Raw genomic sequence first — 18,813 nt, 5'->3', positions numbered from 1 at the left:
AACACTTATATTTCCGTCCGTCCAGAAACTAGGGCAGGATACAATACAAAAAGTTCCTTCTACTACAAGCCTGGCACTTCTAGATCTCTGAGCCCGCGTGCTCCACCTCGAGCATATGTAGACTCTCTGTCTAGATCCCTTCCACCTTGTTGTCCAAAAGCCAGCCTAGGTGGGCAGCCACTATAGCTCAGTCTGCAGCTTCTCCTAGGTCACCTTGTCCTCCTGAATGTAGGCCTAAGGCTCCCCCTTTGCTGCTCCTGTCTGCTGTCCTGAGGGCTGCTCCAAGTGATGATGTGATGATGATCTCAGCAACCTTCTGCCCTAGAAGACAGTCTAGGTTCAGCCTCTTCCTGGAGCTAAGTCTGCAGCAACACCTCTCTCCTTCACTTTCTATGTAGAGGCCCAAGGATGATGGATGTGCTGCTCCTTTCTGCTCCTCCCAAAGCTGCTCTGCTGGATATGAAATGAGGCCTGAGGCCTCTCCTTTTATAGGCCCCCAAGGGGCTGTCATAAAACCGACCAGCCAGCCTCATCCTGGCCGACCAGTCTGCTTGCTGGCCGACCTGGTTGGCTGGTCCAACCAGCCCTATATAAGGACCCTAGCCAAGCCCTTTTGGGCTGCTGCTAGGCTGCCCTTAGTTGCTGCTGGAGACCCTCCTGCAGGCTGTATACCTGCCCATAGACCTCCGCCATGTTGTGTCATGCTGCCCGGCACCATGTCCTGCCCGTACACCTTCCATACACTGCCCTGCAGCAGCCCGTACAGATCTGTACAGTGGCTGACGTCATCGCACCTTCGTTCCTTGATGGAGATGCTACGCAAATCTGCTCTGCTCTGTCCTTGACAGTCACCTGGCCATTCTCTGCCAAATCTTCCCTCAAGGCAAGCTTTCTTCTGCCAGGTACTCTTCTTTCTTTATGTGAGGTGCTGCCCATGTGGCAGCCCCCTCCCTCTTTCTTTTCCTAGGTTCAGCCCCCCCATGCTCTCCTCATATGGGGGCTTACAGATGGGAAGGTGACCATTCCAAAACCCCCTCTCACCGACACTTCAGGCCCAATGCCAACACGTCGATGAAGATGCTCCAGTAACTCCCTGGTCGGAGTCCTCTGGAACTTTTCGATGTCGAAATCTTTTCCTTGCTTTTCATCCAGTGGCTCCTACTCCACCAAGTCTCGTTCCGCTTCAGCACACCATCCTGGTACACAGGTCCATCTTTGGTAGCACCTCATGGCACCACCATCTTCAGTCACGTTCTTGCCTTCGAAATCGAGCAATCCAGCCGTCACAATCTTCCAGTTGTCCCCCTCATAATGAGTGAACAACCTGGAGTCTTCCAGGCACCATGCTCTGAGGGTCTATTTCAACCCGTCCTTCCTTTGGAAAGGTCTGCAACAAAAAAACATCTCCAGATAACCTGGACCGCGAACTTTAAACGCACCTGATTGAACCTAAGTCACCCTCCTTCTCGCAAGGGCACTGTCCTCTAGTCGTGGAAGTCGATTCCCAAGAGCGTCTGAATCAAGGTCGTCCTTCAGCAAGGTCCCCGCCTTCAGGCTCCCACACTTGTGAGCATCCTACTTGGGCTCTGATACCATGTTAGAAATGACCCAACATAGGGTACGCACAGCGGAAGACTGATAGTATTGCCCAGGAGCTCACACAGTGTGATGTGGAGTGTGGAATCACAAACTTCTTGACTTATGTACATAGATGTGCAAGCCAGTAAATAGACAATGCTCACAGACAAATATAGAAGCAACACTTTATATTTCCATCCGTCCAGAAACTAGGACAGGATACAATACAAAAAGGTCCTTCTACTACAAGCCTGGCACTTCTAGATCTCAAAGCCCGCGTGCTCCACCTCGAGCATATGTAGACTCTCTGTCTAGATCCCTTCCACCTTGTTGTCCAGAAGCCAGCCTAGGTGGACAGCCACTCTAGCTCAGTCTGCAGCTTCTCCTAGGTCACCTTGTCCTCCTGAATGTGGGCCTAAGGCTCCCCCTTTGCTGCTCCTGTCTGCTGTCTTGAGGGCTGCTCCAAGTGATGATGATCTCATCAACCTTCTTCCCTAGAAGACAGTCTAGGTTCAGCCTCTTCCTAGAGCTAAGTCTTCAGCAACACCTCTCTCCTTCACTTCCTGTTGGGTAGAGGCCCAAGGATGGTGGATATGCTGCTCCTTTCTGCTCCTCCCAAAGCTGCTCTGCTGGATATGAAATGAGGCCTGAGGCCTCTCCTTTTATAGGCCCCCAAGGGGCTGTCATAAAACTGACCAGCCAGCCTCATCCTGGCCGACCAGTCTGCTTGCTGGCCAACCAGTCTGCTTGCTGGCCGACCTGGTTGGCTGGTCCAACCAGCCCTATATAAGGACCCTAGCCAAGCCCTTTTGGGCTGCTGCTAGGCTGCCCTTAGTTGCTGCTGGAGACCCTCCTGCAGGCTGTATACCTGCCCATAGACCTCCGCCATGTTGCGTCATGCTGCAGCCCTTTGCCGGTGCCATGTCCTGCCCGTACACCTTCCGTACACTGCCCTGCAGCAGCCCGTACAGATCCGTATAGTGGCTGACGTCATCGCACCTTCATTCCTTGATGGAGATGCTACGCAAATCTGCTCTGCTCTGTCCTTGACAGTCACCTGGCCATTCTCTGCCTGATCTAGCCTCAAGGCAAGCTTTCTTCTGCCAAGTACTCTCCTTTCTTTGTGTGAGGTGCTGCCCATGTGGCAGCCCCCTCCCTCTTTCTTTTCCTAGGTTCACCCCCCCCCCCCCCCCATGCTCTCCTCATATGGGGGCTTACAGATGGGGAGGTGACCATTCCAACACTCCAGGCCCTCATAACACATCTTCTGGGGCAGCAAGCAGGAGCAGCAGGAGCAGCACAGACCAGCACCCTTGGAGCCTATTCCTGGAGGACCAAGAAGAGTCTTTCCACGTCCCTCTCCAAATGCCCAGATAGAACAATGTATACCTAAAGTTCTACGGGTATCAAGCCCCATTGGACTCTTCATATGGGGGTTAACAGGTGAATTCCCATGTCAAGTTAGACACTTTTAAACAAAAGTCTAAACCATCACAATTAAACTCCACAAATTGCAACACAAAAATATTTTGACACATATTGCAACACATAAAAATATTTTGACACATACACAATTTTTCCCTACAATGAACAGATAAAGGGTACAGACTGCATCAATAGAGGAGATAAGATACATGTAATTTAAATTCCATATTGACCCTAAATGCAGAAGAGGACAATCTTATGATTTAGTGAGATTTGGAACAAGATAATGGGCTATAGACAATTCAGAACCAACTATTCAAACAACATATAGATGAAAGAGAGTCAGCCCACAACTTCCTATAGATTCTAAGAGATCAACTAGGAGCAGTGGGTCACGTCGCTGGAACAGACAACAATATTGTCAAAGCCTTTATGGTGGAGACAAGGATCCAAACGATCAAGGGATGATAAGACTTGGCAGGAGGGATTCCTCCTAGAGGCGATCTACATGGACTAGATTTGACTGTGCAAAGAATCATGGACCAAGATGCGTATGGCATTAGCGGTATGTTCATTGTCGGGTTGAAACACATCCCCGATATTCGGTACCTTAAAGGGTTTCGTCGGTCGCTATCTTCTGAAAGGGAAGATTAGATAGTGTTGTTGACAGTTTTGGTGTTGCCAATCATGATCCCCATGCTTGGCAAATTATCTACTTCACTTTGTGAATCTTCATACGCATGATATTTTTAAATGTGAGGGGTGGGCTTGCAACCTCATAGCTTATCTTCTGCTTGTACCACATTTCTGACAAGATCTTGCATACAACTCAGTATTCTTGCCAATCAAAGACCAAGGTTAGACTGTTCCGTGATTTTGGTCCAACACATAGTGACATATAGCTACTAGTACCAGGATATATTATTTTTATACCAACACATTTGGAGCTTGCACCGTCCAAACCTTTCCACTACAGTTTTAGGCAATATTGGGCAAGTTCAAGCACATACAGAGGGGTAAGGTTGACAGTTTGGGTAGCTAGCCATAAAAATAAAGCGCCAGAGGACAGCGAAGGAACCTATTGTTGAAGCATAGAGAGTGGGGGTTCACCACGGGACTTCTCATCCTTTTGAACTCAGCCTTGTTAGAGCTTTGGGATTACTTTGTTTTAAGTTACAGTTTCAGTGGTTTCTCTAGTATACGGAAAACCAAATTTGGTTTTGTTTAGCAGTATTTACAATAATTAAACAAACCAACAGATATGCAAGGAAACAACCACATAGAAATGGAGGTAGAGAGATCCTTCTCGTGTGAAACCCATAATATCAAGAGTTATACAACAGATGGCACGTGAACCCCTCTCATTGAATGGTAAGATTGGAAATTTAGAGGACACCTTACAACAGTTAATGGCACAGCAGTTGCATGCAATGAGGGCTAGGAAAGAAAGAAAGAAAAGGAAGAATTACACAAACCCAGATAGACTCTCTGAAGAAGAAAAAGGGAAAGGAATCATGAAACCTGAGTCCAGCATTCATAAAATGGAAAGGGTAAAGTAAAGTGGCCTAGCATAGCAAACTATAGGTCTGAAAAATATACAGGTAGAAGGGCTAATAGAAACTCAAATATCATTGAGGCATGTGGTTTGACAAATGGGACGAGGTATTTGCCATTTGCAAAGCTCATAAAGATATCATGATAATTTGAGAAGCCACACAAATGTTCACAGAAGCTACAGATAGGTGGTGAATGAAGCAACAAAAAGATAATGTGGCTCCAGTTACTTGGAAATTTTTAAACTGGAGTTTAGAAAACAGTTCATACCCCCTGACAAAGTTTCTAGAGTGGGATAATTATTAATCAGTAGCAACAGTATACTGATAAATTTTGGGAAATAGTGATGAAAATTCCTGAGCTTTTATCGCACTTTGTCGAGTCAAAGATTATGTATTTGGCTTGAACAATAGGATCAAAATGGAAGTCAGAGGAAAGTATGCTAAAACGTTGGATGATGCAACAGCAATTGTGTTGAGCAACAAGGATGCAAGGGGCAAAGGGGCAAGACAAGTGGTTTTAAAAGCTCTGGGACTCAGTATGAGTTTTTGAAAAAGTTGGCTTTCTAGAGAAAGTTTGTGAGAAAAGGTACAGTGCGACAAACCAATAATCAAGCCAAGCATATGATATCTTGCTATCAGAGAATGATACAAATTTTGCACACATAAATGGCATTGATACAGAGCATTTCATAACACTAGGATAATCTGTAGTACATCTCAACCAAGGACCACAAAAGGGGTGCAAAGAAAAAGACGAGAGCCATCACATCACGGAGATGGTGTGCTCAGAATGTGATACGGAAATGGAAGAGAATCCTAGGGCTATTTAGATGTTGAGAAAGACTCCTTAGAAACAGATGTATAATAACATTTTGAGCTGACAAAAAAATAAGTGGATAAAATAGTTACAATATATATGTGGACAAATTTGATAAATACATATTTGTGCACTAGACAAGCCTTTGGTTCTTCTTGAAGACTATGAATTTATTTTATGATAACCTCTGGCTCCCAAGGCTGAAGTTTGGACATAACTTCATCTTCAAATGATCAAGCATAGGAGTATGGTTACTCCGATGAGCTTCCCTAAACATAATGGATAGAACAGTTAAAGGTTTCAATGGAAGGACTTCAAAAAGAAGTGGGCGTTACAAAGTCTAGGCATTTCAGGAGCAGACTCTTAGCAAATCGATTTGTGGCTGCAGCAGTAACAAAATTTGGTCAGGGGCGAAGTGGCAGGAGAGAGTAGGAGAAGACTGGCGATCAGATTAGCAGGAGAGTGTAGGGGAATACTAGCAATGAGTTTGGTAATCAGTGCCCTCGATCATTCGAGCCAGCACCTATCCTAGCAATTGGCAATAAATGGTTTCCCCCACTTATATTGCGATAAAAAGCATATACCTTTTCTTTTATCTAAAGGCTAAAAGCTGCGATTGAAAGCAAAGATGCATATATACAGTATAAAACTAAGGCTTTTTAGAGCTTTTTACTCTAAAGTTCAGTTTGCATATACCCAACCGTGGGTTCTATTCGTGGATTAAAATTCCACGAAAAGTACTGAAAAAGGCATCTTTTCAGGACTGAAGTCGGACTGTTCTGCAGATATGTAGATTTCAAGGCAGTGACCTACTGACAGTTGCATGCAACCTCATGCATGCGCACTAGAACTCCTGCATGCTTGCATGCGACCACGTGCACACTGCATGCAAACTAGAACTCCTGCATGCCTGCATGCAACCACATGCACTCTGCATGCAAACTAGAACTCCTGCATATACAGACGCAAGCAGCCACCTACTACCCATAGAACCTGCATGCAATCTCCTAATCACATTGCATGTTATCATTTTAGGCACCTGCTTCCACATGCACATAATTACTTCGCATGCAAGGCCACAAACTGAAGTCACAACTGCTTGCATGTCTTACAGTGCATGCAATTCAAAATAGACGACACATGCAGCCTTTACCAGGCCACGAAAACGAGGAACGACAGCAGATACCAGTACCAGATTCTTTCATCAGCAGAGCATGGCAAAAATCAGTCCTGGCATTAGGCGTAAAGCTTTCCCCTGTCAACAAAGAACAGGCTGCTGCAGTAAATCTTTAGCTCATCTAAAGCAATTATTAGGGAGCAGCAGGGAAGCTGTTCCAATCTGCGTAAAGCCCTAGACATAGCCTATAGGCCAACCAACATATCGCCTTCTCATTCCTTCACCAGTAATCCATGCTGGTAAATTCGTTGATACATGGTAAGTCAAAGTACCTAGTATGCAGTTTTATGGCCTATCCAAAGCATTCTCTTCAAAATGGATTGGTCATCATGTACTGAGTGGCACCACCTTTTTAGTTCAGGGTACTCCTAACCTTAAGAATGTGACCCTTACACTTTTGAGAAAAAAGTATGCTCCCTGACATAAAATCCTGTAACAGTACAGATCAGTGTGTTCACCTAAGCCAACAAAAGTGCAATGTGCCTAATCAACAAGGGAATGCATCTAGGACCATGCACTTTCTCTGTATGCGCAAAAGTTTGCTCATGTATCTAGATTCTCTCTCATTGATGTCGCACCTTGCACATAAATCAAAAGCATTACTCCCACCAGACTCAACCAATATATTATCCAAAGTTGGGGTAGCAATCTTTTTGTTTTCTTAAACTTTATGCCCCTATGAGGAGGCGCCTTGCATTATCAGTGTTTGGTCTCTCTTTTACAAGTGTCCCCCATATGGATAGCTGTTACGTGACTTCAAATTTTCAGGGATGTTTAATTGTCTCCAATCTGGAAAGTGTCAGGAATGGGTAAAGAAATCACTTTAAATAGTCCTACGGAAAACTACTCTCTTCTCTGATTACTTCCGCCGGAATTCTAGGTTCACCATATGGCTCAAGGATATTATTTGGGATTATTTGAAGCTTCCGATTCCAAAAACCCAATGATCTTCCATATTCACTTTCAATTGCCGATTTCCAGGCTATGTTCCTCAATCAATAGATCTGGAAATTAGCTCCATCTTCCGGAAGCTCTCTATATGTGTAATTCCCCCATGATTCAAGAAATTCTTTCATACATACTCCCCAACGCAAGTCACAAGCTGATCCATTCGGTACAGCCCAGCTAGGGATAGCTTAAATACACACCCTAGGGCCCTTGTTTTTACATTTCTATAGGATTACGAAGTTGGGTACTATGTTAATTAGTTCCTGATGAAAATACGAGTTTGCATATACCTTTGTAAGACTAGAATAAGTCCAATCATACAAATTTAGAATTTTTTGTTGTTTGCAAGCTAAGTCCCTAGTGCCCAGATGTTCCATCTCACTACACAAAGGTTCGTACACAAACCTCAAAAAGAAGGTTGATCTGAAGTGCCAATGAGAGTGGACTTGGCAAAAGGATTGTAGAGCAACTGATCAAAATCACAATGCCATCGCACCCGGCTTTTCTTTAATAACCCATACTAGTCAGCAAAAAGGCTGCAATTCTGCTCATTTGCATTACAAATTCGACTAGCTGACGTTATGACCATGAATTGAGACGAAGGTCTTCAAAATGTTCAGGCCATGATACAGCTCATCTGACTCATAATCCGACTCTTGAGTGTGTTAAAAACAAGTTCGATGCATTCTATTTATTCAATCTCTTTCAGCAAACATCAAACAAACAACACACAATTCAGAAAATTAGCTCCACAGGAAAAGCAAGCCCAAATGAAATTGACTCGAGGAAAGCCTCCTTTTTGCTAATCATAAAAATTTACACTGAAAACATTGCAACGGTCTTATGAATTCCCAAAGTGCAGACTTCAAATGCAGCTATCACCATAGTAGAAGTCTCATCAGAACCATCTGGCTCACATATCGGTTAGAAAGTGGATAAATGATTCAACAGATTCGAGTTTACCTGTAGTATTTTTGCAGCAAATCTAGATTACGATACTTGGTCTCCTTACGCACCAGGTCATCTGGAAACCCTGCCATAAAAAGTAATGTAATGCCCAAAGCCTTGAAAAAGAAACTACCAGTCCGAATATGTACCAGCAAAGCCATTTGGCACATCAGAGGACCAAATGATTTAAGCTTGTTTCTCCCCATACGTTGTCTCACATACCTGGTGCATAAAATTAAAATCAGTACCCTCTGTTGAGCAAAAAGTTCACTTATTTCTTAAGAAGGAAAGATTCCATCAATACTTTACTTACTCATTTTGAGGAAGATTTCTAGTCCTTCCACCATATTTGATGCATAGGAATAAACAAGAAGGGCAGCTTGGACCAGGAGGCCGCATTGATCTTTCCTCATCAAGAATGCAGACAGGACATAGCACTGGGTTTTGCTTATTGGGATAGAATATCCTTTTCCGAATGCCTGGATGATCATACAATACATGCTCCTGTCCATACCAAAGACATCAATATGAGAGCCACTTAAGTCTTTGAACAGGTCCCTGAGGTCCATTGTGTGAGCACTTACAAAAAGTCAAGATGATTTCCCAAAAATTGACATCAGGATGATTAAAAGGCACATATAGAGGCCTCGTTTGGATCACTTTGGATTCAAAATCGATTTACCAGAGTTCTGACCCATGGGTAATCTAAAGTTAAACAAGCCATAAGACTTTTATGCAGTCCGTTGAATATAGAAGATGGGAAGTCTTTAAAGATTGAAGTAGAAGAAAATGAAGAAAGGAGGAAATGGGAAAAAAAGGAAGAACAATGAGAGGGTGGCCGAAACTAATAAAATATTAAAGAAAGGGGTGTGTGTGTGTGTGTGTGTGTGTGTGTGAGAGAGAGAGAGAGAGAGAAAGAAAGAAAGGTATATTAACGTCTTTGAGAGGCCTCACAAGCCTATGAGACAAAGTGCAGAATCAAAAGTGGCACATACTCGTACAAGCCGCAAAGGGCTGGCACACTAAGACCCTTTGCCTCATTTCTGTCACCCTTACCCCTCAGTCAGCCACCATTCCCCTCAGTTGGACTCATTACATCCACATTCCAGTTTTCCCCTCACCACTCTCAGTCCCCTTAGTGATGGGTATGGGTAGGGCCTGAATGAGGGTGGAGTAAGGCTCACATGATTCCATTTGACGCCTAGGAGTAGCTCCTCATGGAGGATCACGGCCTCCGTGCATAAGTTGGACTAGGACAAACTCATCCACAGCCGTAAGGAGGTGGCAGTTATAGCTACAGCCCCGAGCACTGGGCCAGCAATGGAGGCAATAGAGGCAAAGATAGCCACTATGTAGACGGCTATCGCAAAGATTCCCAGATGGGTGGATGTCGTGAAACGGAAGCCTGCAAAGGCCACCATTTCAGCCAACATTTTGGAGCAGCATTAAAGAGCCAATAAGGCTCTGAACATCAAAGCCTAAGGGATCCCTCGTACATCTGTCACTCCCATTGATGATGCGACCAGCTTCGTGACTTCCACAATGGGAGTCCAAGAGCGTGGGATTGAGGGGCCTTGGAGTATAGGGCGAGACCCCAACAGAGAGAAGCTTCTCATCATTCGCTTAGGGATGCTTAGGCCCGCTTTGCGGCACTGCGTAGGCGATCAGCCCTACGGGATCACCCCGAGCTCTACTTGAATGAGGACCTTACACCTCTGCAAGTAGAGGAGTGAAAACAGATCCGACAAATCCTAAACAACCCTTCTAGAATCAAATCGTAGCAGATCACAGCAGAGAAAACGTCTCCCAAAGCAATTCACAGCAAATCCAGGGCTCAGTGGAGGGCAGGAAATCCAAATCGCGATAAATAAAGTGGCCCTAGGTGGCTGGAAAACAGTTCGTAGCAGGATCTCGCCCTCAAAAATAGGTTCCGCATGCCAAAAATTAGTAAATATGGCGCTGGAATCAGCCGTACAACACCTCGGGAAGCATGCAAGAGAAAAAGTGGTTCGCAACAAGAAAAAGGGCACTAGAAGAGAGAGAAGAAGATAGTACACCGCACTAGGGCCCAGAAATAAGTGCTGGATCCCCCCAAAGGTTGCAATAGAAATAAACTTTGTAGAACTGGCTTTGAGAAGAGCATGAAGCTAAGTACAATCTTGAATGAATCTAGGAGCTCTGAGGCTTCTTCTTTTATAGACTTGGCCTAGCTAAAGAAAGATTCATATCTCAGTAAGCTAAAGATATGAATCTCAGTAACACCCAATCTCCTTCTTGGAGATTCATCTCTCTCCTATGCTTATTTGCAGCCTTCTTTTGCTTCTGTTGAGATCTTTCAATTGCTATCCGAACCTAGGAAAAGGCTATGTCCAAGTCTCAAACATATGATCAGCTGCATATATCGTGTCCTTTGTTCTGAGAATAGGTGGCAAAATCACATAGGGCTTTTCCCGTGGAGCTGTGAGTAGTATTATTATATGCGAATTCCACAAGAGGAAGATACCTTTCCCATTTGGCTTTCTGTTCACACACATAACACTTTAGAAGATCTTATGCCGTACAATTGGTATTTTCACTTTGTCCGTCCGTCTGAGGGTGAAAAGAAGATGAGAAATCCAACTTCGTACAAACAATGCTCGCCTGAACAATGTCCGTCCGTCCGTCATCTTGGGGTCTCGATCATTGACAATCAACTTAGGCATCCCATGGTGCTTGAAGATCTGTGCTAGAAAGAATCTCGCCATGTGGTCTGCTATAATGGTTTTTCTTACTGGAATGAAGTGAGCCTGCCCTGTCAATTATGGTCCATATCCCATCATTCCCGTATCTGGATTTGGGAAGATCAAAATGGAAGTCCATAGCAATACTCTCCCATGGCCCCTGTGATATGGACAGTGGCATCAAAAGTCTTGGGGTCTTGTGCCGATCATACTTCACCTTTTGGCACGTGAGACATTCCGTCACAAACTTGTGTATATCCTTCCGCATTCCTCGCCAAAAGAAATATCTTTCAATGGCTTGTGTAAGTACCTTTATGTCCTGCATAAGGAGGGGCATGACATGCTTTCAAGACTTTTCCTCTCATATCTTGAGTCACACAAAGGTAATCATCCTTCATGAGAAAACCATCTCTCAGTGAGTACTGACTAGATGATTGCCCCTGCTGAAAATTCCTCATAATTTTTTCAAAAACTGGATCTTGAAGGTAGAGTTCTTTCATGGCCTCGAGGTCCCAAACATTATTCACACGGGGCCCTCTAGATAATGCATCTGCTACTCTATTCCGGGTTCTTGGAGTATACAATCTAGAAATGAAACATGGACAAGAAATTTGCCTACATCATCTACTTTTTGGAGATCTTTGTTTGGGTCAAGAAATACCTGAGGCTCTGATGGTCAGTCTTGACTATATAGTTAGCTCCAAGAAGATAATGCTTCCAGATGGTTAAAGCATGAATGACCGCTAGCATCTCTTTTTCGTACACACCCATGAATCTTCCTACATCATGCAGCCTTCTTCTCTCATAAGCTATCACTCGACCATCCTGGTAAAGGGCAGCTCCTACACACTCTCCACATGCATCACAATCCACATCAAATTGCTTGTGTAGATCTAGAACAACTAGAATCGGCTCAGTTGTTTACTTCTCTTTGGGAGTGTTAAAAGTTGTTCTTTGTCGTTCTCCTCATCTGAAGACAACAGATTTCTTGGTCAAATCATGTAACGGGGCTGCTATATCAGCAAAGTGTCTGATGAAGCGTCTGTAATAGGAGCAAAGACCGAGGAAGCTACGCACTTCATGTACCGAGGTAAGCTCTAGCTATTCTTGTATAGCTCTTATCTCTGCGGGATCCATCCGAATGCCCAAGGTAGTGAATCTCATCAAGGAAAAACTCACTCTTCTTGCCATTTATAAAAAGCTTATGATTTCGAAGTTCTTGGAACACGGTGGCCAAGTGCTCCTTATGTTCTTCTTATGTCTTTGAAAAGACCAAGATGTCATCAAAGAAAGTACTTGTGAAATGTCTGTATGGTCTGAAAATCATGTTCATCATGCGGTTGAAAGTGGCTGGTGTGTTGGTTAACCCAAAAGGCATCACCAAAAACTCGTGCAATCCGAAAGTGGTCCGAAAAGCTGTCTTATGAACATCTTGAGGATGGATCCTTATTTGACAATACCTGCTTTTCAAATCAATGCGACTAAAGATCAATTTTAATCCAGTCAAGGTATCATCTATGCGAGGGATCGGAAACCTATTCTTGACTGTCATTTTGTTGAGGGCTCTATAATCCACACACATACGACAGGAGCCATCTTTCTTTTGAACTAGGAGCACAAGTGAGCAAAAGGGTGAGGAATTGGGTCTGATGAGTCCCTTAGAAAGTAGATCCATAACATGTGTCATGATTTCTTCATTCTGTGCTGCACTTACATAATAAGATGGCCGATTCAAAGGCTCACTTCCTAAAAGGAGCTCTCTAACATGATCTTCCAACAGCTCAGAAGGAAGAGAATCTAGCAAACAATCTTTGAAAAAATCAAGAAACTGAAATTTTCCTTTCTCGACAGGATTCACTTCCTCTTGGTGTTCACCCTCTCTCTCTCTCGTACGAAAACAAAGTAGGCAGAAATAGCTGATTTTATTGACTTAGCAATAGAAACATTAGATTCTCGCCTCTTCCTTTGTCCAAAATTTTATGCTCCTTGTTTTTGTGCATGAAACTAAAAGTTCTTGCCTTAGTGTCCACATTTACTTCCTTTCTGTGGAACCATGGAATACCCAAAATGACATCATGATGTTTGAGGGGTGAAACATAGAACTCCTCATGGTCCACATTGTCCTGAATATGCAGTCCAAGTTTTCCAATCAATGGAGTAACTTTAACTAGTTTTCATTCAAAAACATGTTCTGCATCTAGAGCTAGTCCCAACTCTTTAGTCTTGATTTCTAAGCTAGATCTTCTGAGATGAGATTATATGTAGCTCCTGGATCGAATAAGATCAAAGCATTCTGGTCTCTTACTTTATCCCATAAGAGGCAAAGTTCTTGAGCTTCTAGATCAGCGGCTCTTCCCATCATATCAGGGACTCCTCCCACCAAAGGCTTTGACAGTTCTTTTGGCGTTTTTGTACTCCCTCAAACCTGGAGGCTTTTCGGGGCAAGTGAGAAAGCTTTGGACTTCATCGACGGTTCGACATAGCTTTCCAGACAGGAAATTATCGTGAGAAGTCAAAATTGACAATTGTAAGCCTCTATCTTACAAGCAATGCCAAAGCATGGTGGGGAGCTCTTTTAGTGACAGATGAAACACCCAAGAGGTGGAAGAGTTTCAAGAAATAATTTTTCGAGCAATTTTTTCCAAAGAATTGTTATGATGATGTTCATACAACTTGGAAGAGTGTATCCATGACAGCTATGGATACAATCAGAAGTTATTTTCAGTGTACCTCTAGATTACTCTCTTCAAGGAAATTTCAAAAAAGACAAAGATGTGGAAGTACCGGGCTGGTCTGCATCCAAGTATTCACATCCAAATATTCACATCCAAGTGAGCATTGATCGCAAGACAAAGCTGCGAGATTTAAGGCACTCAGCCATAGTGGTTGAGGAAAAGAAGAAAGATTTGCTACGGACGATGGCTGCCTCAAAAGGCAAAGATAGAGACACCTTCAAAAGGGACGTGGCCCCTGTAGTTCAAGGACAAAGGCAACTCCAGTTTTAGAAGCCCTACAAAGACAGCTCCAATTTTAGAAGCCGAGGGGTCCATTGAAGTCCTACAAACAGAGCAAATAGAGGCCTTCCGAAAGGAGGGAAAGTGTTTCCATTGTGGAAAAGAAGGCATTTCGCTGCCCAGTGCCCCATGAAGAGACATGGCGGTAGGAGAATGCCAAGCTAACGAGGAATAGAATGGAAATATGGAAAGCATAATGGAAAGACAAAATGGAAAGAAAATGAAAGAACAAGTGCTACGCAATGATAACCAAAATACTCACATGTAGATAGCTTGATGTTGACTGATGTTTTAGACAATAGACAAGTACAACACTATATAGTGTGCCACTAGACTCTAGAAAGTCACAATGTCTATGGAATATCTCCCAATATGACACGTGGCATGTCTAGGACTCACTAGACTATAAAACCCCACCTAGACCACCTAGAACACTCATTTTAGACTCACTTTGTCTTCATATTCCAACACCCCCCCATGAAGGCAAGGTGAGAGACTACTGGAATGGAACCAAGAACAGAACATGACAATGACAATCATCAAACTGTGCACCCAATGTAACTTAGAGGCTAAAGTTTGAGCGTGTTCAGAGGTTGATCCAAGCACTCTCATGGCTTGAGACTCAACATGCTCAGAGGCTCACGTTATAGCATGGCTACATGACCAGCTCATAGGTCTAGGAATACACAACATCCTGAAACTCGGCCAGGCCTGATAACAAGACCTATCAAAGCCAATACATATGGCTCCCACAGTACATCCCCCCTTGGCTTCATAACAGGACATGTTAGGAAGCCACCCCCCAAAATAGGAAAACCAATACATCTTTTTAGGAGGACTATCCAAGGCAGAGGACCTTTAGACTCAATGAAAACCAAACACTCAATACATATCATTTTAGGGGGACTACCCAAGGCAGAGGACCCCAAAATACATCAAGCTGTAGTAATAATTAAAAAATAGATCTCTTATGATAAGAGATGTCCTCCAAGTAGCCACTACACACGTGTGCATATCCCTGCAAGACGATGACGATGTCGAAGAAGCATTAGGCAGGAATGTCCCAAAAGATGTGTCGGTGAAGTCCATGGGATAGCTAGATGGAGCACTCACATAGTGACTCTCAAAATGGCTAAGGGAGAGTCACCGATGTCGAAGTAGAGGCCGGAGGTGTCACGAGCACTTGGAGAGTCGGTCAAAAGTGGAGCTCGGGCACCAAGGACAATTGAGCCGTAATCAGAGAAGTCGGGAAGTGTTTGGAGCTCACATTAAGCTCGGAGCAGCTCCAATATAATGTCGGGCAGAAGGAGCAAATGGCGAGCTGGAGCAAAGGTCAACGATGAAGAGGATGGACAGCGCTAGGTTGAGCTGGCTGCATCATGCTTGGGCTGTCAAATCATTGAGCTCCATAACAAAATTCGCACACAGAAATAAATTTTGTCACTTCTTGCAAGGACTGTAACTTTTCACAGAAAAACTCGGATTGCAATGATGTAAAAACGAAATTTGTAGTACTCAAGGTCCTCTACAACTTTGCTGAAGACACTAGGCCATGATTCTGCCTCTAGCTCTAGATAGAAGTGTCACATCGTCCGCAGGTCACAGAAAGATGTAGCTGAAGGAAGGAGAAGAGAGGTGGCAGATCATGGCGTGGAGATTCGAGAAGAGAGCTCAAGGAAGAAGAGAAGAGGGCAGCCTTCCAAGGAGGAGGAGGTAGAGTAGCTTCATTGGCCTCCCTTACCTCAACCTCTTAGAAGGGAAAGGGAAAGAGAGAGCAAGGCTAGGAACATGGCTCTGATACCATATGAAGAGACATGGAGGTAGGAGAATGCCAAGCTAACTAGGAACGGAATGGAAATATGGAAAGCATAATGGAAAGGCAAAATGAAAAGAAAATGAAAGAACAAGTGCTACACAATGATAACCAAAATACTCACATGTAGATAGCTTGATGTTGACTGATGTTTTAAACAATAGACAAGTACAACACTATATAGTGTGCCACTAGACTCTAGAAAGTCACAATGTCTATGGAATATCTCCCAATATGACATGTTGCATGTCTAGGACTCACTAGACTATAAAACCACACCTAGACCACCTAGAACACTCATTTTAGACTCACTTTGTCTTCATATTCCAACACCCCATACTTTCCATCAAAAGTAGTAAATTTGACAGACTTGCCTCCTTCCTTGAAATCCTTTCGTCTTGATCTTATCTTCCTCTTTTTGCGCTCATGAGATAAACGCTCTCAGGATGAAGAGGAGAAAGAAGAGGAAGAAGAAGAAGATGATGGACTAGAGCTTGGACTAGAGCTAGGAGATCTCCGTCGGTGCTTTTTGCTTCGCCTTCCATGAGGCTTTTCTTCGGATCTGAATACCTTTGAATTGAAGGAGAACTTCAGAAACGCTTTCTTGAGGCACAATGGTGCCTAGGAGATTCTTTACTGAGGGTGATATACGATCAAGTCTTCTCTGTGAGAAGGTGGAACGTGCTGAGATATCATCTCCTCGAACAAGTGCAGAAACCGAGGTATGGGAGTGGAACTCCTCGATTCTTCCGTTTATGAATTCTTCATCTAGGTCTTCAGCAGGTGCAATAGGGCATCTCTTACTAGCCCGCCTCGTGGCTAAGCTGCCTTGTTCTGAAACCATGATGTGGGAGATGGAAAATCAGACCCACTGAATCAAGCTTGGCTGGGCCTAAAGCAATCAACTGCAAAACCCCTACTAGAAAAACGCTTACGGGTGAAGACGGGATCCGGCCCAATGCGCAGTGAAGTATGGGTGGCTGTGGCTTTTGGTTGTATGGTTCAACCACTAGTCCGGGGTATGGGCCAAATAATATAAATAATATATACGATTATAACCCCTACTGGATTGCGATGAGGCTGCTTCAAGCTCGCAGCTGTCCTGTGCCAAACGGAAGGAAAACAGATCGACAAATCCTAAACACCTTCTGGAATCAAATCTTAGCAACTTCAGGACTTTGGGGCAGATCGCAACAGAGAAAATGCCTCCTAGAGCAATTCGCAGCAAATCCAGGGCTCAGTGGAGGGCAGGAAATCCAAATCGCAATAGGTAAAGTGGCCCCAAGTGGCTGGAAAACAGTTCGTAGCAGGATCTCACCCTCAAAAACAAGTTCCACATGCCAAGAACTAGTAAATATGGCGCTGGAATCAGCCGTACAACACCTCGGGAAGCGTGCAAGAATAGCAAAAGTGATTCGCAGCAAGAAAAAGGGCGCTTGAAGAGAGAGAAGAAGACAGCACACCACACTAGGGCCCATAAATAAGGGCTGGAGCCCCCTGAAGGTCTTTATTGCAATAGAAATAAACTTTGTACAACTGGCTCTGAAAAGAGCATGAAGCTGAACACAATCTTAAATGAATCTAGGAGCTCTAAGGAGTGTTTTCATTCAAACAGCATAGACCAGCAGGCCTCAAGGACACGGTGGACCCAAGAACCAAAGAGAGAGACATGGCACACCCACTAGCAAGTTGATGCACATATTAGATTGGGAGACCTTCCCTCCATGCTCACCAGACCAGAGGCGTGACCGACGAGGGTGACAGTGGTACTTGTTAATGTAGGCCATAGCTAGGAGACCATAGCGGACCACATGCCAAACCATCATTAGGGGCCCATCACAGCTTCATGCTACCGCAGCCCCACACATCGTCGTGTTCCCATTTGGATGATCATCACAATGATGCCTTATCACAGCCTCTCCATGGGATCAAAAAAGGTTTCTTACATATTGGCATCTCTATGATTATGGATACAATGTATTCATCTCGGGTGTTAATGCCCATTTAGAGGCTCCCTTTCAGCTCATTGTATCGTGGGCCACGAACGTCGACAGCCGCCAACGCTCCATCACAGGTCTCATGCCTCCACAACAACCTCACACATCAAAGACCCCCTCTTAGGGCTGACACCCCCGCTAGTTCCCATCCTCTCCATGAGCTTGGAGAGTTTTCTCCCTATGTATCAATGTGGTTATGATCATGATTATGGATTTTCTTTTGTATTCATCATGGGTGTTGATGCCCCCTGAGTGGCTCCACCCCCCAGCTCATTGTATCGGTTTCTTTTAGTCTCATAGACCCTTTGGTCCCCTAAAGACTTTTAGTAAACTTTCTTTCTTCCTTTCCCCACCTTTCGTTAACATTATATTCCTTCTCTCTTTGTTCTTACTTTTACTCTCCTTGCATTTCCTTTCTTCATTTCCTTATACTTCAAACTTTAATCTTTCTTTCTTTTTATCAAACTACACTCCACTTCTACTTGATAGTTTGGGAAGTTGTTTGGAAAGGCCTTGGGTGCATAGTGGATGTACCTCTCACAATGCGACCTAATGGAGTTCTCGATATCTCGATCCTCATCTAATCACACAATTTGCCTTCCATAAATAAGTATATGCTCTAAGTGGCTAGAGGATACCTTCTTCGCCCAATCTATTAAGACATCCGGTTTTGCAAGCAATGCTTGGCAAGTAGACAAGCCACGTGCAACGATTTGCCCTCAAGGGCGGTCTTGTTCTAAACCTTGGACCTTGACATCCCCACTACTAAAGCCTACGGCTTTGTCACAATCCCCACTAATACTTGGCTAGTACTATGGAT

General features: G+C 44.1%; 1 protein-coding gene across 1 annotated transcript in view; it reads right to left on the bottom strand.

Moving 5' to 3' along the window:
* The window catches only part of LOC147886732 (uncharacterized), a 59,741-nt gene that overhangs the window by 20,062 nt on the left and 20,866 nt on the right, over nt 1–18,813 (bottom strand). The window contains exons 3-4 of the mRNA XM_087395029.1: nt 8,763–8,953; nt 8,465–8,671 (exon numbers count right to left, since the gene is read on the bottom strand). Of these exons, the coding sequence (XP_087251155.1) occupies nt 8,465–8,671; nt 8,763–8,953 (398 nt within the window). The remainder of the gene's footprint in view (nt 1–8,464; nt 8,672–8,762; nt 8,954–18,813) is intronic.

This window comes from Dipteris shenzhenensis, chromosome 24, assembly GCF_047967505.1.
Source record: "Dipteris shenzhenensis isolate YYH24624 ecotype China chromosome 24, Dip_SZ_1.0, whole genome shotgun sequence".
In the NCBI taxonomy this organism is placed as follows: Eukaryota; Viridiplantae; Streptophyta; class Polypodiopsida; order Gleicheniales; family Dipteridaceae; genus Dipteris; species Dipteris shenzhenensis.
The sequence above is the reverse complement of the archived record's forward strand: the minus strand, read 5'-3'. Positions and strand labels throughout refer to the sequence as shown.